Below are 24,371 nucleotides of genomic sequence, written 5' to 3'. Positions count from 1 at the left end.
GACATGTGTCAGCCACAGACACTCACATGGTTCAGAAAAATAGTGTGTGAAGCAAATGAGAAACAATAAGATCTGGAGGATCTGGGTGAAGAGTATTTAGAAATTCTTTGCACTAGTCTTATGACTTTTCCATAACAAATTATGTCAAAAAGAAAAGCTTTAAAAAAGTTTTAAGTGGGGGCAAAAAACAAGAACTAAAAAAATTCTTTCAAAAAGAAATTTAAATCTTTAAAGGGGAAATACTCATTTGTTTTGTTTTTAGTGTCCCTACCAGGGAACAATATACGTATTTTATAACTATATTATGAATAATCCTGCAGTGATTACTCAGTTCCTATGTTTATAGGATTAGTTTTCATTTGCATATATTTTCCTGTTGTTATACCACAAATGATTTTTTTCAGTAGCCAAAGCCCTCTGTGTGCACAGCTCGCTACCTGGCCTCGGATGCCTAAGCCAGGGTCTGTGCTAGGTGCTCACCTGAGCACTCTCCCACCCTCAGTAATGCAAGCAGCACACATGGCTGCACCCATATTACAGACAAGGAGAACAGGCTCAGAGCATCTCAGTGATTGCACCATGCTTCATGCTGGTGAGTGGCAGATGTTTAATCAGAGTCTAGGTCTGGGGCCCGAGCCCTGAACTCTTCCACACACAGTCTGATTCCAACAGCAGTGAAGATGTCTGCGGGCTGGAGGGGACACAGGATCTCCCTTCTAGTTCACTGTGATGGGAAGCTCAGGCAGCCCGACCCTAAAAGACCCTGAGATGCTTTTATTTAAATAATGTGCAGTCAGGTTTCTGCTTCCCAGAACTTCATTCCTAAAGATAAAGGAGCAATGGCTGCATAGAATTTGTAGGCACTCTGAATACTTCCCAGAACAGAGGTGAAGCACAGCCCTGTTCCTTGGGGAACATAGTCATTGTCACTGTCCCACAGAGCACCCAGCACAGCCCACCAAGACCCCACCTGCCTCCACCTGGCTGTCCAGAGCCCAGGAGGCCACTCACCACAGATGAAGCATGTGGTCTTTAAGATCTCTTCTTTCTTCTGCTTCTCACTTCTCAGGTCAGCAAAGGTGTCAATGATGACACCAAAAATAAGGTTCAGGACGATGATGATGACCATGAAGAAGAACAAGAGGTCATAGATCACTCTTGCAGCAAAGAGAGGCTCCTGGAGAAGAGAGGCAAGGCAGTTAGGTGCTTCCCTCACTGTCCCCTGCAGGGCTTGGAGCCCAGCACCAACAGGAGTGGAGGTTACACTGTCTCTTTTCATAACCTGGGTCCGTCTACACTGTGAATTCTCCAGGTATTGTCTGGAAATATCTCTTTTAGGCCAGACTCGAGCCTGAAGGAGACAACCATTAATTCTAGGGAATGGGGCAACGTGGGGGCCCTTCCCACGCAGCGTGGCCCCAACATGAGTAAAGAAGGAGGGAGCAGGGAAGCCTTGCCTAGCTACTTCTGCATGGCTGCTCCTCCCCCTTCCCAGCTCTTCCTCTGTGCCTTCAGTTTACACCACCACCTGCCCCCACACGCCCCCTCTGCCCTTCCTTCCCCTGGGGATCCACCTACCTCTTTGGATGGCTTCCTGAGCACATCTCCTACTCCGCCCCCACTCCGCAGCCCATGACTCAGGACAGTGACAATGCACATCAGCAGCGTCTCGCACGTGTGCTCCTTATCCTGTTCCGTTTCTTCCACAGGGACCAGCTCTGTCAGTGGGGCAAGTCATGACACAGTTAAAACATGAGGGGAACAGCGGTACTGTGATTCTGAAATGACGCTCCCAAATGTCGTCTGAGCAGCCAGCAGATGCCAGGAAGAACCAGATGAAGCAATCAAGAGTCAAAGACCTGTTTTACAAAGGGGCCACTCTGTTCTCACACCTTAACCCCCTGCTAACTTCTCAAGCCAGGTCAGGATGGCCCTCCCTCTATGTCCTGCCTATGAACAGAGAAGTCTTTTGAGGTCTGGTAAGTTGTTTACCACTATGGGTTACAGGCATCTTGCTTCTCAGATGAGGGTCTGTCACAGGATCCAGGTTTCCCTGTTATGGTCAGCATGTGAGGTGTCCCAACTGAAGCTCAGGTGTGGCACAATGCAAGAAGGTTCAGAGGTGAAACAACTGGTATGAGAGCCTTAACATAACAAGTGCATTAATCCCACTAGGGATTACCTGGGTGGCAACTGTAGGTGGATGGCGTGTGGCTGGAGGAGGTGGGTCCTTGGGGGGGTGCCTTCAGGGTTTATATTCTGTATCTGGTGAGTGGAACAGCTCTCCCTCCTTCCTGGTGCCATGTCCTGAGCTGCTTTCCTCCACCATGCCCTTCCGCCTTGCCTTACCTCAGTCCAGAGCTATGGAGTTGGCTGTCTGTGGACTGAGACCATAAGCCAAAATAAACTTCCTCTCCTCTGCATTGTTCTTGTCAGGTCCTTTGGTCACAGTAAGACATGGGAATGCTGTGGGCAGGGCTTAGTGAGATTGCACAGCAGGTCCACTGGCTTTACCCTGGGTTGTTCTCTCTCACTGTTTATGGAGAATGCTGCCCACCTTGTCCCCTTCTCCAGCTGCACCGAGGACTGTCTTGTTAAAATACAGACCTCATCTCCTCCTGCCCCTTTCAGCAACTCCCAGCCCAGCTAGACCCTTCCTAACCTGGCCCTTTGCTTCTATTGTTGCTTGCTGCTCTTGTTCTGCATAATCATCTCCCCAAGTTTGCTGGATTCCACCATTATGCCTTTCCATACCCTACATCCGCCACCAGGAGCACTTGTCCCCCTCTGCTCAAGAGTCCCCTATTTTAGTAGATGACACTGGTCCTGATGGTGTGAGTGTGGGGGCCTGTCTTCTGTCCTGACTCCCAGCACTTGGCATTCTCTCTAGTGATCCCTATTGACCTGCTCCCCCTACTCCTCTGCTGGCTCTCAGAACAACACAGGACAGGAAGATAGTGGGTACTTGCATCAGGTGAGCACAGGCCTGCCTTCCCCTTGAGCCCCCTACAGCTGTCACCAGCCTTCCTCTGGGCAGCATGTTTACTGCACTCTGCCTCCAAAATCGCCCGCATCGTCTTGGCATCTGAGATTCACATGGGGCCCTACCTTGCTTGGGTCCAGGAGAGGAACAGTTCTCCCCCGTCTCCACCCTGCACACATCAGAGTACAGAAACTCGCCTGCCAAACTCTCGCCGGTTTCTGGGAAAGAGAAGGAAATTTCATGATGAAAAATCTGGCAGCATACAGTTAAAATGTTTGAAGTCCCCAATTCACGGCTGATTAAACAATTCTTTACATAAATAACACCCTTCAGTCCTGCATATAAATTCAAAGCAAGAGATGCGATTTACACTTTCATTTGGTGATCTGGATGGGAAAAAAGCCAAAAATGTCAATTCCTGTAGGCTTACTAGAAATATCGCACTTAAATAGCACCTCTCCGACTTTAAAGACAAACAGCTGAGACTTTCAGACAAACACTACAGTATGTACAGACTCCAGCAAGATTTAGACCAAGACTGCAGGGCAAGTTTCAGTGGGCACCAATGGAGAGCCAAGGTCCAGCCCAGGTTGGTTCAGAACCCGGAGATGGCCAACAGTAAGTGCCACGAAATGTCAACTGGAGGCTGAATGACATGCCAAAAAAAGCTTCTGGAAGGGAGGAAACCAGGCTCCTGCCTTCGCGGGTCACCGTCAGTTTGTTCCTGAGATCAAGGAGCTTGATCCAACGCCTGTCATAGTTCACTAACCAGTGGCAGCTCTGTTAAGAGGGAGAAGAGAGCACTCAGGCACCGAGTACTGTTCCTCACTCTCAAAACTGGAAACCTCTTCTGTTTTTGCTATACATAAAAATAACATCAGCTCGCTATAAAACCTGCATACAATTAAAAAAAAAAAAAAGGCCCAGGATAGCCACTGCTAGCAATCTGATAGTATATCTGTCTACATTTTAAAAGATACATATAAATTTTTTAACTTAAAGAAAAAAAAAAGGCTAGGCATAGTGGTACAATCCTATAATCCCAGTGACTCAGGAGACTGAGGCAGGAGGATTGCAAGCTTGAGGCCAGCCTCAGCGATTTAGTGTAGCCCTAAGCAACATAGACCCTGTCTCAAAATAAAAACTAAAAAGGGCTGGGATGTGGCTCAGTGCAGGGGTAAAGTGCCTCTGGCTTCAATCTCCAGTACCAAAAAAAAAAAAAAAAAAAAAAAAAGAAAAAAGAGAAGAAAAAGTCCTACTCTTGTTATCCCATAATTTCTCATGGTATCTTCTGTGATATTTTTCTAAGATGCCTTATAAAAATGGACCCTTGGTGCAGGAGACTCCACCCAGTGGATGGGCCATAATCTAAGAAAACGCCCCCTGACACTTAGGTTGTTTCCAGTTTCGCACTGCAGAGAACCTTCTCCCAGGTTTTCACATGCACCGTCAGCAGGGGTTTTCCTTAGTAAACCTACTTCTGAGAATTTAGGCTAAGTCAAGAGGCTGCACATCTCGATGCTTTCAACATACATGCTCCAACTGCTTTATGGAAAAAGGACGTTAGTGAGCGATCATAATGTCTGGTCACTTGCCCTCAGCATGTGACACACAACATCCCCCTTCCGGCAAAGGGAGAACCAAATTCTGTATTCATGACTCACACTCTGGGCATTAGAGAGGCCTACGATGCCAATGGCACTGTTCTCTAGCTGAGCTATAACCAGGACATATCCTTGTAACGATAAAGAGAGAAGATCCCAGACCTACCTGGAACAGCTGTTTCATTGGGCAATCTGTCTACTTCTAAGATAAAATCGTCCTTGAAGAAAAGATAGCCCACGATCGAGAACAGGTAAACCAGGATCAGAGCCAGAACCGCAGTCAGGATGATGGACCGTCCATTGCGGGTGACGCTTTTAATGACATTAAGCAAAGTCTCTTCTCTGTACACTAAATCGAACAGCTTCAAAAACAAACACAGAGATGGCACGTCAATTTTTAAGAAGCCTCTATTACACACACATCACTACCCCATGGTGAAAGCAAGGCTTACAGACCATTTACCCTCTTGGACACTGAAAAGCATTATCTTAACATTTCACATCTTTTTTAGATGGGCATAATACCTTTGTTTATTTATTTATGTGGTGCTGGGGATCGAACCCAGTGCCTCGCGTGTGTTAGGCAAGTGCTCCACCACTAAGTTACAACTTCAGCCCAACATTTCACATTTTGCCTATTTTCACAGCAAGAACTGAGATGGTAAAAAAAAAAAAAAAAGGAAAAAGGAAAAGTAAGCATGCAAAAGGGGCGAGGACGTAGGAACAATTTCCAGCGCACATGGAGCAGGCTAGGGGTCCTGGAAATCCAGCACGTATGATGCAGAGAGTAAAGGGATACATTTATTCAGGCCATAATTACTGCTTCTATTAAGGACCAGCCAGCGTGGTCCCAGCCTTCCGGAAGCCGAGTGTCTGCTGGGGAAGGCAGACATCATACAAGCTACTGCAAGCAGTGAGGACCTTGGGCTTCCATAATAGGTTTGGATCTTAGCTCCTTATTGCCATCTTGGGCTAGATACTGTCCCCATCCCCTTTGCAGAGCAGAGGATGCAGTTTACAGACAGTAAACAGGCAATGTGTATCCAGGGCTCAGCATTCATGCCAAGTAAGACAATACATGGTAATTATCAGTTTCCTGAAGAAGAAACTGGGGCAAGGTCACATAATCAGTAGACGGCGTGGATAGTCATGGTGTTGACCTACCAGGAGGCCTCAGCCCTTCTGTCCTCCCCAGGGTGGGGGAGACCCCTGCAGTTTACAGTCTGGGCCTGGCCTTTGCCAAGGGAGCTACTGTTTGCAGGAAGCTGGCTTCGTGACAAGTGCAGGATCCTGTTGGACCATGGAGGTCTGAGAGGCCCTGGCTAGATTTCCAAGAGTGGGCTATAGCTCTGCAGCAGGGGAATGATGGGGAGTTACAGGAGGAGAGCTCTATGGGGTTGCTCTTAGACATGAAATCTAGTGTGTTATATGGTTATTATTTTTAAATTCTGGGTTTCCCTTTGTTGCCCTCAGCATGTGACACCCAACATCCCCCTTCAAATTTGTGATCCTCCTGCCCCAGCCTCCTGGATAGCTGGGATCACAGTTGTGCACCATCGGGCCTGGCTGGAGTCTAGTTTTCAGCACAGCCTCTGAGCTGACGCTGAAACCTCTCTCAAAGGTCCAGCCTTTGCCGTGGTTGTTGGTCATCGTGAAGCCATTCAGTGGAAAGAGTCTGGCTCCCAACTCTGCTTCCCATTTGTTACGAGATGTTGATCAAGCCATCTAGCGTCTCTGGATCTCAGTTTCCCACCTGTAAAAATACGTGGACTGAACTAACTGATCTCGGAGTCCCTTCCAATTTAGAATTGAATCATCTGAGGTCATTTTCTGGTCAATTAGCCTGTCTGCTGCTCTAACACCAATCTGTGCTCTAAATACTAGTTCTGCCAAGAGAACCGGGCAAAGTTGGGTCCTTAAAAAGAAGCGAGGAAGATGCACTTAGTCAATAGGAGGGAACAAAAGGCTGAGCGTTACTGTTAATGCTGGTTAAATATTTTCTAGCAACTCAATCCTAAGAGGCCAGTAAAAACACCGTCACACCATAACAAAAGAGACTTGTTTTCCGTGGTCAAAAGCAATAGCAATTACACAGCTCCCAATCACAGAAAGGACAAGTGACTTTTCAACCTCCCCACCTTTTTAACATTTGAATTTCTGATTTTAAAACAACGAACATTTACTATTCATACAAAGGAGAACCTGATTACCTTCACTTGCCAAGTTACTTCCTGCTCACATTTTTAAAAATATAATAGATGCATATTTTTTTAGAAAAATATTATATACCATATTATTTTTGGTACATAGGCAAAATCCCTTATGCCCAGCAGTAATGAGCATTTTCATGTCAAAAATGATCTCCTAGTATTTGTATGAAAAAAAACCCCACAAAATAACCAGTATCTTTTTTTTTTAAGTCATCAATATTTTTAAAATTATGTGTTGTTGTAAACAATGCTGTATATGCCTCTATACACACTTGTCTATTTCTCTTTGGTTCATTTCCAGAAATGGAAACTTGGAGTCACATGTTCTAACATAAGCACATTGCCTACTACCGTCCAGGCAGGCAGGATCCATGCATACTCACACCAGCAAAGAATCATCCCCATGTCATCCCCAGCGTCACCAGTACTAACCACGATAGTGTTTTTTTAACTTCCCCTGACAGACATCACAGGTAAGATCTGTGGTGGGACCTGCAGTCATTTTAACCATCATGTCTTGGTTTAGCAGTAAAGATGAACGTCTCCCTGTGTTTGCTGCCCATCTGGACTGCTCCTCTGGCTAATTACCTACTTATGAACTTTGTACATTTCTTCTTTGATGTTAATATTTTTCTAAGGACTTAGCTTGAATGGAGGCCCAAGGTCACAATCAGATAGTCTCTTGGGGGCTCCTGGCACTTTATTTGGCCACCAGATTCCCCTCCCTTCCAGCCTGCTGGGTTTTCTATGCTGCAGGTCTCTCTCCCTTTACAGAAGCCCAGCTTCTGTGGGTGCCTGGCTTTCCTTATTTGGGGAATCATTTGAACAGTTCCACTCTTCTGTCTGTGGTTCTTACCAGGTATGTCCACCAGGTCTGATTTCAACACCAAAAGGGACAGACGTATCACTTGAGGCCACTGACACGTCAAGGTTCAGAGGGCTTAGAAAGGTCCCAGAAGCTCACAGAGAGCCATCTGTCACCATCTAGACCAACCAAATTCCATTTTTCTAAAGGTGAACTGAGCTCAGGCAATACGGTCTCAAGCTCAAGTTTCTCTTTAACTTTGTGTGACAAGTGAGATTTGATAACATGAATGCAAAATGGAACACGAAATTCCAGTTTCACAGAGGCAGAGACCTTTTCACATGTTCCAAATGAAAGGGGAATAGACTTGGGGATCTACAGTGTTGAGGTGCCATCCTGTGTCTGCCACTGACTGACTGGGTGACCAAATCCACCTGATCTTGCCAAGCCTCAATTTCTTTTCTCCTATATTTTAAAATTGGTTCATTTGGGTTTTACGTACTGGTGGGATTTGTATTTATATATCCATACATGCACACAGTATAATGATACGATTTGACCAACATCATTCCCCAGAATTTCCTAAAGGGGATCTCTTGCCTCTTGGGAGAGACCCCTTAGCAGGGACATGAGAGACGACCAGCTGTGCTCCTGCCACTGGCAGGCAGGACAGGATGATTTCTGGATTGGCAGATGTGGATCTCCTTGACACACAAGCTGAATCTCCCTCCAGGAATATTATTGCATGATACAAAAAGGCTCAGAAATGGACACAAGGCTCTAAATATTTTTGATACAGACCAGGTAATGGCAATAACAAGGGCAGCCCGAGACCTCTTTGCCCAAAACCTGATCACAGCCAGACCTGTTTTAAAATGAGAAAAAAAGGATCCATTCCATTTAGCCCACCAACATCCATCACTAATGTAGTAAGCTAATCCTGGCAAACTCTTTATGGCACGGTGGATGGGGAAGGGGACAGAGCCATCTGTGGCTAGTGACCCTCGGGCTGTGCTGTTCTATGACGTGGACATGAACAGTGGCACATAATCCCTGCCAAGGTCCTGTGGGATGTATGCTTCTCACACCTAGGTGGGAAATCTGAGGCACAGAGTCCCATGGGTAGTACCTCCCTGCAGAACTTTCCTTCTGTTCATCAGTACAAGGCCTTGATCATTTTTATATACATGTTCCTAGTCCTGGTGTGTATAATAGTCATTTTACAGTTTCTGTCATGTGAGACAGGCCCAGGAGATGGTCCTCTTCCCCAATTCTACAGATCTAGGTTACTCTTAACATAACTGCTTCCTGTCCTGTAGTTATCTGTAATTTAAAAAAAAAACTGCTCAGAAGAAAGGAGTCAGAACCACTCACGTGATAGACCTTAACCACGTGGTGCAGTTGGAACAAAAAGAACTTCTACTGAAAATATCTCCTGGGCCTTGGCAAGTCATTCCTACTCTTATGGTCACTGCATAGTTCATTGAGAAATGGATCCCACAAAGACTGCACAGGACAGGCTCATGAATATTGTCCTCAGTAGGTGCTGGCTCACCCTGAGAAACCAAGATGTATGTTGAGGGGACAGCTCCTGAATCAGACAGTAAGCCTCATACATTGGTGCCAGGTGACAGGTGTGCCGTGCCTGAAGCACAGTGTGACTCTGCACCTCAGATTCCCCAAACGCTGGGTATAGGGGGGGCTTGACCTTGCAGAACCAGGCACATCAGTCGCCATTACAAGGAAGGGTCTCTGATGAGAGAGGGCATAGGACACGTAAAGCATCTTAACACCTGGTACTCACCAGCAAACTGTAGAAGAATTCATGGACGAAGAGTCCCATGGCACAGATCAACAGATACAGCAGGTGATACAGGAACTCGACATCTAGAACCATGGCTCGGTAGCCTCTAGTGAACGTCCCACAGTTGCCCACGAAGCTCATTAGAAAGATGATTTTATTGCAGACCTGAGAACCAGGACAGAAGAGTCCGATGGCACAGACCATGCCAAAGTGTGTGCGTGAGCCCAGGGAGATTCTCATGCGAATGCAGTTAGGTTCCACCGCCTGACAAGAGCTTGCTTTGGTGCCAAGTGCCCACCGTGTCCAAGAACCATTCTGTAGTTCCAAGTCACCTCACTACTTTGCTTTTTCAGGCATATTACAAATTGCACAGTAGTCAAACGATGTCATGTGCAACGGTAATCAAGTAGCATTTGTATATGGCAAAAACAAAATTAACACATACTGAGATTATGATTTTCAAAATGAGATATGAATCATTTCTAACATTCTTACGTGAGTTAGTCAAACACAGAAGTCACCTCTACCCACGAACTTCATGATCAGCATGATTAGAAGTGTTTTCTGAATTTGTTACATTCTAGGCATTATAGGGTTGCAATTTAATGAGAAGCAGGCAATTCTTGTCTTTCAGTGCTTCTAAATTTATAGGGAAAATAAGAACTTTGGGGGGGAAAGCAAATAAGGAATGTCAAGATGAGTTCAGTTTCCCCGCCCCTTCTTCTGGGAATCACTTCTAATTTCCCCGGGGGATCCATCCCTTTCCAGGAATCGGTTCTTGAGGTCTGGGTGGGGCTCCACCCTGAGCAATCAGAATACTGGAATCTTCTGGGATTGTGCTACTGCATTGTTCAGGGATAGGCACGTGATCAAAGGGAGCCAATAAAGTCTACTGAGCCCTTCCTGGGCATAGCAGTACAAGACAATTTTATCCTCCCCTTGATCTTAACAAGACAGAATAACCTCTGGAGCTTTTGGCAGCCTCTTACCATACCACAGATCCAGAGAGCACAACCAATACACAGGACACAGATCTGAAAGAAGGGACAGAGCAACAGGCCCTGATGCCACTGTCTGAGATCCTACAATCAGCTATGCCTGAAGCCAGGCTCTTGATTTTTTTTTGGCCAAAACCAACCAATCCATTGTCTCCTCTGCATAGACTTTCTGGTACCTGTAACTGAAGGAGTCCTAACTGATCTGCTCTGTACAACAGTCCCACCTTTGCTAGAAACTACACTACTAGAAGTCCATCGCTTCAACAGGTTGATAGAAGAACTTGAATTGGAGGAGGCTGGACAGAAAGCACCTTGGACACCCTTGGTAAAGCCACTTTCTGCTACCCCAGCTCCCCTGGCCTCAGGTGCTGGGAAAATTCTGCCAGTTAACCTGGCAGGTCAGTGTAACAGAGCCTCTCAGCAATCAGAGAGGCAGTACCCAAAGAGAACTTCTGGCTTTCTGGGGCTCCGATGTGCAATCTGCCTGTTATTTTTTTCCCCCCAATATTTTCATCTTTGCTGATGAGGGTCTTCCCTAGGGTGGGCACACATTGCTGACTCTGGATGATGCATATTGATGGGGTTTTGGGGAAGGAGGCAGGGAGGGTACCAGGATACTGGTTAATATCACTGGATGCAACAGCTCCTGTCATCGCAACAGGAAGGAAAGCAATCCACTTCCCCCGAATCCACTCAATCCTTTAACTTCCATTGCTACCCAGCAAACATCTCCTGTACATGGGTGGTCTCGTGCTGTCCACTACCTACCCACTCTGCTTGGCTGGCCTTCTGTTTGCTTCCAGCTCCACCCTGCTACAGAAGCAGCCCTTGTCAAGTCCCCCAGGGAGGTTGCCATCTTCTATCTGCATCTTCCCCTGTCTGCTCTGAGCATCTGTCTGAGCTCCCCACAGCACAACAGGGCTCACCACCCCGTCCCTCTCAGGACAACAGCACGCTCAACGTGCAGGACACCAGCCCAGCCTCCCCCAGCGCTCAGACCTACAGCGTTCCTCCTCTCTTTATCTACGACCATCTTCCTTCTCCCATATGCTTCTGGTGGTTGGTCTGTCTTTCAAATCTCATCTAAACATTAATAACTGTCTGGCCCTTTCCCCCTCTAGCAATTATTATTACACAAGAAAATTGTCTAATTTGAGACTTTCCAATAAGCGATTTACGTTAAAGAAGTGATGACCACAGGATGATTAAAGTCTAGAGTAAAAGAGAATGAGGCAGTCCAGAGAAGACGACCTTTAAGACACTGAGGTTTTCCTTTCCATCCATCTATCGACGCACCCACCCATCCAGTATTTCTTCATCAATAGCTTCCTCTTGCTGTTGGTGATCCCCCTCCCCAGCAACATCTCTCTGCCACTTCTGGCCAGGCTTTTCCATATGTGACAGTTGACAGTATTAGCACATCTTGTCATCTCAAGCCCAATAAGTCACCAATATGAATGTGTTTTCACCATGAAAACTCAATATTTTCATGACTTCCTTTTAGCTTTTACCCAGTGTTATTCTTCTCTTAGTCACCCATGACTGGAAACCTGAAGTCCTATTGGTCTCCTCTGTCACACAATGCCTTCTTGTCCTGAAGAAGAGGACCCAGCTGCACCTCAGTGGGGGAATGCCCTGACTCTGAAGCCCCACCCAGGACTCTTTCCTTCCCATCAGTGTATACTGTACACTATGACCTGGGCTCAGGCTGGCCACACCTGATCAAAATCACCCCAGGGCCTCCCTACCTCTGGAGTCCACACACCAATGATGACCTTTCTGAAAAATACCTTCGTGTGTACCAATGGCTTGGCTCAAAAACACTTCTCACCAATAGGAACAGAGTTTCCCAACATCTACTCAATGCAAAACCAGTCCCCAGTAATACTTAAAACAACAACAACAGAAACAATCACAGGCAAACGTGGGAAACACAAATACGTGAGTTCCCTTTCCTGGAGACTCAAAATCCATATAAGTATACTAAAGTCTCTGAAAAGTCCTCTGGTCAGAGATACCCTTCAATTTTGTTTAATTTCTCACAATGACTTGACCACTTTTTTTTGTTGTTTTGACCCAACATTTATCAAGTCAGGTCATACTTTAGAAATGTGGACCTTAGGATGAAATCTAAAAGCTAAAGGCAACTCATACACACAACCACGAATGAGGTCCACCTCAATCTCTAACGATCTCTGGCTCACACCCAGGTGTCCTCGCTGCTCTGCGCTGGCCAACGAGGCCTACGACAACCAGAATGCTCTTCTCGGTTCCTGTTCTCTGGCTGTGTCCTTCAAGACACAACTTAACCCTGCTTCCTCCTGCTAAGCTTATCTTCTCGACATGGTCTCCTCTCTAGAGTTCTTGCTGCCTGTGCCATAAAAAGACCCAGTTGGGGACATGTTTACCTTATTTGGTAAAACCACCTCCACTGTTGCACAGGGACCTCAGCTTCCTTATACTCTCGGGATACAAAACTCTGGATGGTACTTTCAGACACCGACAGTATCTCACATGGCCAAATTTCATCTTTCCCCTCACCAGACACCCCGTCCCATGAATGGATTGACATCACTTACCTCCACCTCCCGATTGCTCCTGAAGAGGCACCGGACTTCTCTCCAGCGTACCAAAGCAGCATTTCCCCCAGCACCACCGACTCACTAACTGTCCCTGGTGCTCTTCTTACCTCTCCAGCTGCTCCACCAGCTCTGGACACTCCCATTCACCTCTCTCCTCTTTTCTACATGGCTCCCGCCAGAAATGGTGCTGGGTTAATATCTGCTTGTTTGACTTATGGGCAAACCTTTGGCCAGATTGCCGAAGCTACCTGAAATCTCAGCATGTATCACCCTATCTGCCTCACTCCCGGGAGGGATAGTCCCTAAAGTTGAGCCTGTCAATGCCTGGATGATGCACCAGGAGGCTCGAATGCCCCAAGAAGGCCGAGAGGGAGTGTGCGGCCATGACCATCTCTTCCTTTTGTTGTTTTATTTTTTATAATGGGGGACTGAACCCAGAGGCGTTTTACTACTGAGCCACATCCCCAATCCCCCCACCCCACTTTTTTTTTTTTTTTTGAGATTGGGTCTTGCCTATTTGCTGAGGCTGGTTCTGAACTTATGATCCTCCTGCCTCAGCCTCCGGAGTCACTGGGATGACAGGTGTGCTCCAGTGTACCCAGTCCTTCTGCTCTTTTAGCAGCTGACATAGGCAAAATCTTTCTTTATCTTGGATTGAAAGCTCAGGCTAAGATGCTAGGCACCCGAACGGAAGGTGTTAACCCACAAACAGAAAACAGCAGCAACCAGGACACTCATACTTACGTTGAACGCTCCCAGCAGAAACAATGTGGGTTGCAGCCCGACCGAAAATATCAATCGTAGAATTGTGGAAGCAATCAAGGCCCGGATGCCGTGGGGCTTGGGTAGGGCAATGACGATGGCCAGGGAGATGAGCATTGCTGTCCACAGGAGGCCTGACCAGTGTGGCTCCAGCGTCCCTGGAGGGCAGAGCAGGGCTCTCAGGGATCAGTGCTTTCCTGGAGTGTGGGCAAAGGTCAAGGCAGCTCTGCTAACGTTTTCTTCAGTCCCCTGCTAGCCTTGTCTGTTCCAACTGTCACCTCAAACTCTCTGCCACAGATACATGCGGTCACATCTGTGTTTTCAGACTTCCCAGCCATCACCACATGTTTTTCCCCACGTGGGGAACTCTTTCTTCCTATGCACGGTAGGTTTAGCTGAGAGGTGACCCCTTCTGGGAAGTCTCCCCCACCCCTTCCTCCTTGCAGAATTTACAATCCAGCTGTTCCCTCCAGCTCCACATCCCCCCACATTCTGGTCATCCCTGCAGATGCTACATTCTAATGATCAATGTGTGTTTCTCTCACTCTCCAGACTCTAAATTCCCAGAAGGAAGTGCCTGGTGCCAGGAGGTCCTCACCAAAGGCTTATTCAGTGACTACAACGCATACCTGGGTCCCGACTCACTCTCAGGCAGGACCAACAGGAAGCCTGAGCTTACTTTCTATTAAAAGTGATACAAAGGAACACTGCAGGTCCCCTGCCTGAATCGGATTTCTTCAAGGGAAAGAGGAAGACAATTTCCGTATCATGAGCATCATCCTACAATTAGATTATCCCTGCAGTCAAAGAGCCTCTACCACTTTTTGTCATCTCTTGCTATTGCAAGTTCTATTTAGAGTGTCCCACGAGATGGCTTGGTTATATAACACGAGCCAATGTGGCTAAAAATACAGTTCTGTAAAACACTCATTAAAAAAAATAAAACACCCCTATTGCAAATGCTGTCACATCTTGAGTCTCCTTCGGATGTAAACAAGCAGCAATACACGATTAAGGCCACTTATATAAAGGGGTTTCACATCGTCAGGATGGCTGGGATTGCAGCACCGTCCAGGGAGAGACCAGTACACAGACTCCGGCTCTTCCACAAGCTGCTGGCCGCCCTCTGCACTGAGGCCACAGATGCCTGCACAGATGCACTCTCTCCCCCCACAACTCTTCCCCCAGACCCAGCCACTTAGCTCCCAGCCCCTTAACATTCTTCAAAAGGAAAAGCTGATTAGAAATGAGCACGAAGAGTCACAAGCTCTTCAGAAATCCAAAGTGTCACTTTGTGCACATTTAACAATTACTAAACATCTTATTGGCCCCTTGTTGTTGACTGTCATTTAATCTGTCCTCTCGACTATGCTGTGAGGTTGTTCCTGTAGCTCTATTTTCTTTTTTCTTTTTTTGCAGTGCTGGGGATGGAACCCAGGGCTTTGCACGTGCTAGACAAGAGCTCCGCTGTTGAGCCACATCTCTAGCTCTCCACTTTACTCTGAAGGAAACTGAATCTTGGGTTACATATTTTGTCCAAAGAGAGAGTGTGAATGGCTGGAGTTTACATGTCTCTAAAGTTGATGGTGTGTAATCATCATTTAAATAAAAAAATCTACCCATGCCAGGTACAGTGGCACATGCCTGTGGTCTCAGCAACTTCGGAGGCTAAGGCAGAAGGATTGCAAGTTTAAGGCCAGCTGAGCAACTTAGTGAGGCCCTTGGCAACTTAGCGAGACCCTTTCTCAAAATTAAAAAAATAAAAATTGCTGGGGATGCAGTTCAGTGGTTAAGCACCCCTGGGTTCAAGCCCCCGTGTCAAAAGAAAAAAAAATCACCCAATTTAAAGGTTGGATTTGGTGAGTTTTGGCAGTGTATGTAGCCATGCCAGTTGAAACTGGCCCCACAATTGAGATACAAAATATCATCACCCTAAAGTTTCCTTGTACCTCTCTGCTTTCCATGTTTTGCCCCAACCCCTCTCACTGATGTGCTCTTCTGCTATGCTAGTCTTTCATTTTCTAAAATTTTATAAAAATGGGGGGAAAGTACACAAGTAGGTAGTCTTATGCATCTGAATTCTTTCACCTATCAAACTTTTTTGAGTCAGGTGACTCTACTGGTATTTCATTATTTTTATTGCTCAGTAATATTCCATAGAATGGATACACTTAACTTACCTATCCATCCATCCAACAATGAAAGGATATGTGGGTTACTTCCAGCTTGGAGCTGTTACGAATAATGTAACCAGAACATTCAAGTGAAAATCTTGGAGCAGGTATGTTTCCATTTCTCTTGGACTAAGGTGAAGAAGGAGACTGCTGGGTTTTAAGTATAGGTGTAATTTTATAAGATACTATCATGCTGCTTTCCCAAGTGACCGTGCATATCAGCATATGGCGTATGAGTGTTCTGCTGGTCCCACATCATCACCGGTACTTGGTATTGTTGGTCTTTTTAGTTCACCCATTCTAGTAGATTTGCAGTGATGTGTCTGTGTGTGTGTGTTTAAATGTCTTTTTTCTTTGATATTTATTTTTTAGTTAGGTGGACACAATATCTTTATTCTATATTTATGTGGTTCTGAGGATGGAACCCAGTGCCTCATGCATGCTAGGCAAGCACTCTACCGCTGAGCCATAAACCCAGCCCCTGTGTTTTCTTTTGTTTTTAATATTTTTACTAGTCATTGATAGATCTTTATTTGTTTATTTATTTACATGCAGGGCTAAGAATTGAACCTAGTGCCTCACACATACTAGGCAAGCACTCCACCACTGAGCCACAACCCCAGCCCTCATTGGTTTTAATTTGCATTTCCCTAACAACTAGTAATGATGAATGTCTTTTCACGTGCTTATTTGTATGTATGTGTGTTGATGTTGTTGTTATTATTATTTACAGTGCTGAGGATTCAGTCCAGGGCCCTGCACGTGGATAGGAAAGAGTCCTGCCACTGAGCTATGCACCCCCGGTCCTATGTATATTCTTTTATGAACTCTCTGACCAGATACTTTGCCCATTATTTTAAATGGGGCAGGCTTTATATTATTAAGTTTTAAGGAATCCTCATATGTTGTGGATATAAATCTCTAATTAGATACCTGTATTTTTCTCCCAGTGTCTGGCTTACCTTGCATTTTCTTAAGCGCATGAACACCACTTAATATCTCAGTCTAATAAATATAACCATATATGCAGATCCTGAAGAGGCCAATGTAAAAACCTGTCTCCCCACTATAAAAGCCATGTTAAAAAAGAGTGCTGGATTCCAAAAAGCAACTCTAGAATTTCTAGACGTCTTTGAGACAGCTGGAGAAATCTGAATTTGGACAGACTATTACAGGATTTACTGTTAGTTCTGTTAGATATGATAATGACATGGTGATTATACAGATTTTAAAATATGCTTATAAGTTAGAGAGGCACACTGAAATATTTATGGTCAAAACAACAAGATGTCTAAACTTCTTTAAAATGTTTCAGAAAATATAGCAGGGGGATAGATGAAACAAGACTGGCAAAATGTTTATTTTTAAAGCTGGGCTGATAGGTACATGTGGGTCATTATATTGTGCTGCCTACTCATGCGTGTATTAGAAAACTTCCATATAAAAAAGTTTAAAAAGTAGTACTGCATTTGCTTTAATCATGATGCATGCCTACAAATTCAGGAAGCATCTGAGCCTGCCCAAGTGTCACGCTTTTTAAAGACTTAGCTACTCACCAATTCTGATTTTTGTTGTTGTTGTTTTGTTGTGTTGGGGATTGAACCCAGGGCCTTGTGCATACGAGGCAAGCACTCTAACAACTGAGGTACATCCCCAGCCCTTGAAAACTCACCAATTCTGAAATGAAAGGGGATGGAGGGGGCTGGGGAGATGATACTTTTGAAAAGGAGCTTTTAAGGCCACTGCTGTTCTTGGCAGCCATGTCTGATGAGCCGCAGAATCACATGGCACGCACTATAAGGTCATTATTCACAATCAAGAGGGATATTTTGGAAATTCTTTTCTTAAGATGCCAAAAATCCGTGTGTGTGTGTGTGTGTGTGTGTGTGTGTGTATGTGTGTGTGTGTGTGTGTGTATGTGTGTGTTTTGTGGCAGTGGGGATAGAAACAGAGACCTGTGCATGTGGACAAGTGGTCTACACTGAGCTGTAACTCCTAACAGATATGGATCTCAAAAAAATATTTTTAGGTCAACGGACCAGATGTTATTTCTAATCAGGGTTAATAGAAGCCTTTTCCTCCAGAGGTTGACTGGTTAAGTATAGCAAATGCATTCAACACATGTTACAAAAGGAAAGAATAATCTGAGGGTGAATTGATGTGCTTTAGGTAACTTCAGTCACCATATGGTGGAAGGACAGAAAGGGCCCCCTTAGGTCACACTTACCTCCCTTCCCTCCCAGGAGATCTGGTCCTGCTGTCCCACATGCCCACCCCATGAAATCCTGAAGCCCATGTTTTCCAAACAGGAAGCCTCGTCTCCCATGGGTTAAGATGCCAACTCAGAGGGCACCATGATAGAGTTAGAAGGATCCTCAGCAATTAGCTCATCCAGTGGGTCTCAAATTTGATGGGAAAGAAGAAGGAGGCTCCAGGGAACCCTAACTAGGTTGCTAGTTTTCCCTGAATTCTGCAGGAAGTTCAACAGCCACACTCAAGTCTCCCAGCCTCTAGCTTGGTGTCAGTATCCAGAAATGCAGAGGCACGTGACCAGGAGCCAAGGAAGTGGCCTGCCCAGAGGTGGAATGGCAGAGCCAGGCCTGGGTGCTAAGTCTCTGGACTTCTTTGACCACGAATTCCACTGTAGAAAGCTTAACACTGAAAGGTGAGGCCTGCCAACCCACTGTCCCCAGATGCTGGCCTGAGTGCTGCCACAAATAACCAGAGAAGAAAATGGTCACGGTGAGTAATAAAAATCTCTTTGAAACATTTTTTTTTTAAATCAAAGGTAAATACAAACATGATCAAGGCAGTGGCTAAATAACCTGTTTTGACGAGCAGGAGTCGGTGCCTCCATCACAGCCAATGGAGTCCTCCACTGAACCCTCTCCTGTTCACACCCCTGCCACCTGGCAGCTTAGTGAGGGCAGACACCCCTCAGAAAATAGCTTGCAGCCCTGTGTTCCTATCAGATCTTTTCAGACATGGGTGCTCATGCTTCCTGAAATAGCATTTAAAAGAAAAATGCTGCTCGGCTCAGTGGCCACACCTGTAGTCCCAGCAACTCGGGAGGCTGAAGTAGGAGGATTGCCAGTTAGAGGCCAATCTCAGCACCTGAGCAAGGCCACGTCTCAAAATAATAAATAAAAAGGACTAGGGATGTGGTTCAGTGGTGGAGTGCCTCTGGGTTCAATCCTCAGTACCCAAAACCAAAACATAACAACAAAAAAATGGGGTTAAGATGATATTTCAAGTTCAATAACTCCTTCTCTTTCTTTCTTGGCTAAAATACACATACATAGTTATAGAATATTTAAATTATTTTAAGTTAGACTTAAAACTAAAAGCTACCATCTCATTCTTGCCTGAAAATGGGGACCTGCGATCCTAAACGTGGCATAAATGTTTCCAGGGACAGTACTAAGGGTGTAGGTCACAGCTTTCCAGTTGCATCTACTCATTTTTTCAAAATTTAAGCCATCGGTACCTCCTCGCACTCCTTTAAACGGGTAGAAGAAGGCCACGAGCAGGTTCATCAGGACGGCCAGGTTGAAGGAGATGCTGCTCCAGAAGGACATGTTGCGGGCACACCAGTAGAGGACAGGCTGGGCTGTGGGAGGGCAGAGGCCACGTCAGAGAGCTGGAACTCCACAGCCCCTCCTCCCCTCCGTCCCCGCAAGTCCACTTGTGCCACTGGTTTCCTTCTCAACAGTAAAAACGATCATTTGTTTCCAAATTGGCACGCAGTGACATCTCATCGGTTCATCTCTGTTTGGAGAACTCGGGAACAGAAGGCCTATTGGGGGACACTGAAGAGGAGGAGGAGACAAATTGGGACATCTGAAAGCCCTGCGTGCCCCAGTCAACAGCACCAGCTGCAGGGGCTGGGGGTCATCCAGGGTTCATGCACGGAGGGCCTGGTTCCACTCGGGCTGCTGGGACCGGATGAGATGCCCAGAGAGACCCAAGAATTCAATTAGGTCTCTAGAAATGTCGGGGAGACACAGCACTCAAAGTTGGTCCAGTTGGGCCTCAAACAAGGACTGGTCCCCTTTTCACATCCCTCCTGGCTCTTAATGCCCCACAGCAGAACAACAATCCCCTTTCCAACACTGAGTCACTTGCCGCTTCCCTGAAGCCTGATGGTCACTCTCAGGGGGCCGGGGAAGCAGGAACACAGGCTGCCGACTGGGTGGTCAGCTTGGAGTCCATGTTCCCAGCGGCTCCAGGAGAGAAAGGGTGTGGCACCATGTGTCACACAGGGGCAAGGCACCCTGTGGAAACCACTGCCTTCTCAATCCATTGTGCCCTACGGTGACACCACGTGGGCTGGATATTCTCAGAATAACAAGGCTATGTCCATGCTCGGCGGCTCCAGGGCACCTTTTCCACTGGTGCCAGGGTAGAGCTGATTTCAGTGTAGCACTAGCATCTCACTCAACATCAGCCTCCCCAGAGACAATGGAGCATGTGGGCAGGGGTCCCTCGCATGCTTTTTTTTTTTTTTCTCCTTCCCCAGTGAAGTCATCATTTAACTTTAGCACAGAGGCCAATGACAAACTCTATGGCCCTATAATGATACTTGTAGCTGCCAAGCCTTTGGAAGCTTCCCATCTGAACTAAGTTAGGGTCCAAACAGACAGATCCCTGGGTGCTTAACAATCACTCACAGCAGGTCTGTACTTGGTAAGAGGCGCTGTTTCCTAACTGCAGAGCCGCAACCCAGCCTTCAGATTAAGAGGCCTCATTTTACACACAAGGGAATGCCCAGCAATGCGTGGAGGGTGTGGCAATGCCATCACCCAGGGGATCGATGCTCTGGGGTCAGTGCCGGGGATAAAGGTAAATGGCTTGTGTGACCACTCCAGAGAGGCCGACCAGGATCCGGCCAATCACTGGGTAATAATTCATCTTGAGGAAGCGAACTTGAGAAGAAAGATCATCTGGCTTTGAAAACAAAAGCAAATGCGATTCTTTTGGGGTTGATGCCCCCTTTCTGATCTAGATACGAAAACTCCAGAACTGGAGGGAAGAGATGAATGGTAAGGAGGTGCTGAGGCTAAGGAACAGGCACAGATTCGCAGCATCTCTCCCCATCGTGGATATACCAAAAGCAGGTGGTAAGTTGGGGGGTTGGGGAAGGAGCCAGCAAAGCCCAGGATGGTCAGAGAGCCAATGTGAGCATCCGTTGTAGGATACCTCAGTATAACCTTGAGAAATGTGCAGTTCACAAGTACATCTTATTTTTATAAAACTAGCATTCTACTTAAATTGTACTACCATTTTGAATCTGAACATTCAGCCCTTTAAACCAAGTGGCATTAATCCAAGAGCAAGAAGGTACTTGGAGACCCACCTGGAGGTGTCATCTCTTATTTCCTGGGGCACGTGGAACAGTATTCCATCCACCTGCCTGGACCCTCTCCCTCTTCCCTTCCCTGTCCTCTGCATCCCAGTCTGGTGATGGTTCTCTCTATACAGGTGCTGTCCCTCAGGGCTCCCTGTGCTCTTTGTGAGGATCTAAAACCATGTCCACAAGGTCTCTGATACTCCTCCCTTCACAAGGTGTGGTTAAATTCCCCTCCCCCGAGTGTGTGTGGGGCCAGCAACTCACTTCTAATAAATAGAACACAGCACAACTGCTGGCGCCTGACTTCTAAGGGTAGTCACGAAGGGCTCTGTGGCCTTCCTCACTCTCTGGACTCGGCCATTGGCTCTGCTGGGTTGTGAGGACTTGCAGCAGATTCACTCAGAGGCCCATGTGCAGAGGAACTGAGGCCCCTGCCAACAGCCACCTGGGTGAGCTAACAACAGGTGGATGTTCCAGTCCAGGCAAATGCACAGATGGTGGCCCTGGTTGCGGTCTCAGTTGAAACACTCTGAGTCAGAACCATCCCCCTAAGCTACTCCCAAATTTCTGACCCCAGAAAGCGGTGAGAAAAATCAATATTTACTTTTTCAAGCCACTAAAATTTGGTGGGTAGCTTGGTACACAGTGACGAAATGCAATGAACATGCATTCTACAGTAGGCAAAATGATGGGCCCTAAATGTCCCTATCCTAATCCTCAGGGCTTGTGACTGTCTTACCTTACATGACAGAAAGGACTTGCAAGTCCTTGCATGTGAAAGACGGAAGCAGGAGACTCAGAGCCAAAGCCATGCAACACAAGAAGGGTTCTGCTAGACACTCTGGGCTTTGGGGAGGGAGGGGACAAAAGCCCAGGACCTCAGGCAGCCATGGCTCTACCAATTTGATATCAGGCTCGTGAGAATTCGTGGCCAGTGGTTTCAGCAGCAAGAGAAGACAGATACATCTCCCCCTCCTGCAGGCTCTCTGGCTGTGCTAAGTCCCCACTTCCCATCTAGATGCTATTCCGGTCCCACCTGTCCTCCCAAGTCTTCCTTACCCATATTCACATAACCTGCCACTGCCTGATTACAGGCCTAATCATAATCAGCTTGGTATGTAGCCACTTAAAATATGCCTGTGTTGTCTGCCCCCTTCCAGAGGAAGGGGCCACAACCTTCGCATGTTGGGTTCTCCACTGTAACCTGCAGCATGTTTTCTATGTCCTTGGGGCTAAAAGTTGCCTGGATCAACAACATCCTGCCATGTCCAGCAAGACAGTGGGATGCCATGACCCCAGATGGGCGAGTGATTTGACTCACTATACCTAGGACACGTTTTGGTGACACTCTTTCCTAGCCTTTTGCTTAAAGGAACTGGGCTTTGCTAGCTGACCTGGATTCCACATATATGTGTATAAGCAGCATTTCCCAGCTCTGTGCCTATCAGAGTGACAGTCACAGGGCACAGGCATCAGCATGTGCAACTCTATCTCAGTTTCCTCTTCTAGTTTTCACAGCCCAGTCTGGACTTCACCAGAGCTATGACCTTCAGGAAAGGATGTCAGAGCGGGAGGCAGAGGCAGGATGCAGGTGGGAGAAGGGTGTGTGTGCCTGCGTGCCTGCTGCATGTGCTGGGTAAGCAAAGCAGAGAACAGGGTTTCTACAGGGCAGAGCATCTAACTGGGTGTCTCAGTTCTTGCAGAAGAAAACACTAAGCAACGTTAACAGTGGAATCTCAGCTACAGATGTCCCAAAGCACAGGTGACGTTCAGTAAAAGGTAAAGCTGAGCTGCTATGTGAGTAAGCCAGAAAAGACCTCTTCTGCAGAATTACTAGAAGAGAAGATAGACCCTTGGAAGGGGAGAATGCATTTCAACTTCACTGCACTTCTAATGAGTATACTTCTCCCCTCCCTAGATATGCAAATCATGTTTAATTCAGTTATTATTTTCAATTTCTCTCTTACCAGAGGATAGCTTTGAAGCCAATTAAAATCTTCCAGTTGACAACTATACTTGTGTTTAAGCTTCACAGAAACAAAAACTGTTTTCCAAAAACAGAAAGACTGAAAATAAAGGAAAGCAGGAGTGACACTGTGATATGAATCTGGGAATGCCCAGATGGCCATTCTGGAATAAAAGGAGTCCAAGAGGTCATCCTGCTCCTCGACTTATGGATGAAGGTCTGGGAGCAGTTAACCCACCTGCTGGGGGCCACAGAGCTGGGGGGTGGCAGAGAGAGAATGGAACTGACATCTTCCTCCTTGGGGCTGAGGTCCCCCCGATCTCCCCAGCTGGAGACACCATCTCAGAAAGAGCGACGTGAGACACCGTAACAGAAAGGTCTCTGTTGGTTTACCAGATTTTTAGAGAGACACACATACACCCCCTATATATATATGGATTGACGAACAATTCTGGGAGAAGAAATATATTTGATCCACTCAGCAGCCACATTCACTGATAAGCATAAAATTAATTGATAAGGTTTGGAGGCATGAAATCGGGACCATTCCCTAAAGCTGCGACTGTGGAACATCGCGCTGACAGGCAGAAGCCACAAAGCAGTTCTCTCCTCTCTCTAGCACAGAACTAGAAAGGTGAGCCCGAGGCAGATGGGGCTTTTCTCCTCCTCGTGGCAGGGGCATCTCTTTCTTAGAGCCCAGCATGGTGCTATCAGGAGTGCCAGTGTTCACTGTGATGCCCGAATTGGAAGAGTGTCGGAGGAATCCACAGGAGGCTCCAAGGACAGGCAGTGGTAGAATCGTGCCTGCATCCTCTGAGGTCTGTACCAAGGAGGATACCCATGCTCGCTGCTGTGAGCCCTTGCTCCCTGGGTCAGACTCGAGACATGTGGGTACAGGATGGTGTGGCCCAGAATGTTTTAAGATGCCCCTTAGGGACGGGCGAGAATGGAATAGGGATGGGGTGAGGTGGGAATAGGACCTTTTGGCCAATCTGCTTGGACAACCTTCTTTGTCACTAGCAAAGCTAAGGATGCAGGTGGCTGAGGAGAGAAGCAAAGCAGCAGCAGAGGGGGCATGTCTGGTCCTCAGATTAGCAGGGATCAGGGAGAGGATGAGAGTTTCCTGAAACTGA

The 24,371-nt window shown here is 46.7% G+C and overlaps 1 protein-coding gene across 1 annotated transcript in view; it reads right to left on the bottom strand.

Annotated features, from left to right (window-relative positions):
* ITPR1 (inositol 1,4,5-trisphosphate receptor type 1) overlaps positions 1-24,371 on the bottom strand; it is a 311,270-nt gene that overhangs the window by 25,436 nt on the left and 261,463 nt on the right. Inside the window, exons 53-59 of the mRNA XM_081276065.1 lie at positions 19,410-19,532; positions 13,731-13,906; positions 9,407-9,571; positions 4,754-4,949; positions 3,109-3,201; positions 1,579-1,718; positions 1,012-1,177 (exon numbers count right to left, since the gene is read on the bottom strand). Coding sequence (XP_081132191.1) covers positions 1,012-1,177; positions 1,579-1,718; positions 3,109-3,201; positions 4,754-4,949; positions 9,407-9,571; positions 13,731-13,906; positions 19,410-19,532 — 1,059 coding nt within the window. The remainder of the gene's footprint in view (positions 1-1,011; positions 1,178-1,578; positions 1,719-3,108; positions 3,202-4,753; positions 4,950-9,406; positions 9,572-13,730; positions 13,907-19,409; positions 19,533-24,371) is intronic.

Source organism: Spermophilus citellus (genome assembly GCF_964194105.1).
Source record: "Spermophilus citellus genome assembly, chromosome: 19".
NCBI lineage: Eukaryota > Metazoa > Chordata > Mammalia > Rodentia > Sciuridae > Spermophilus > Spermophilus citellus.
This window is presented reverse-complemented; position numbering and strand designations above follow the sequence as displayed.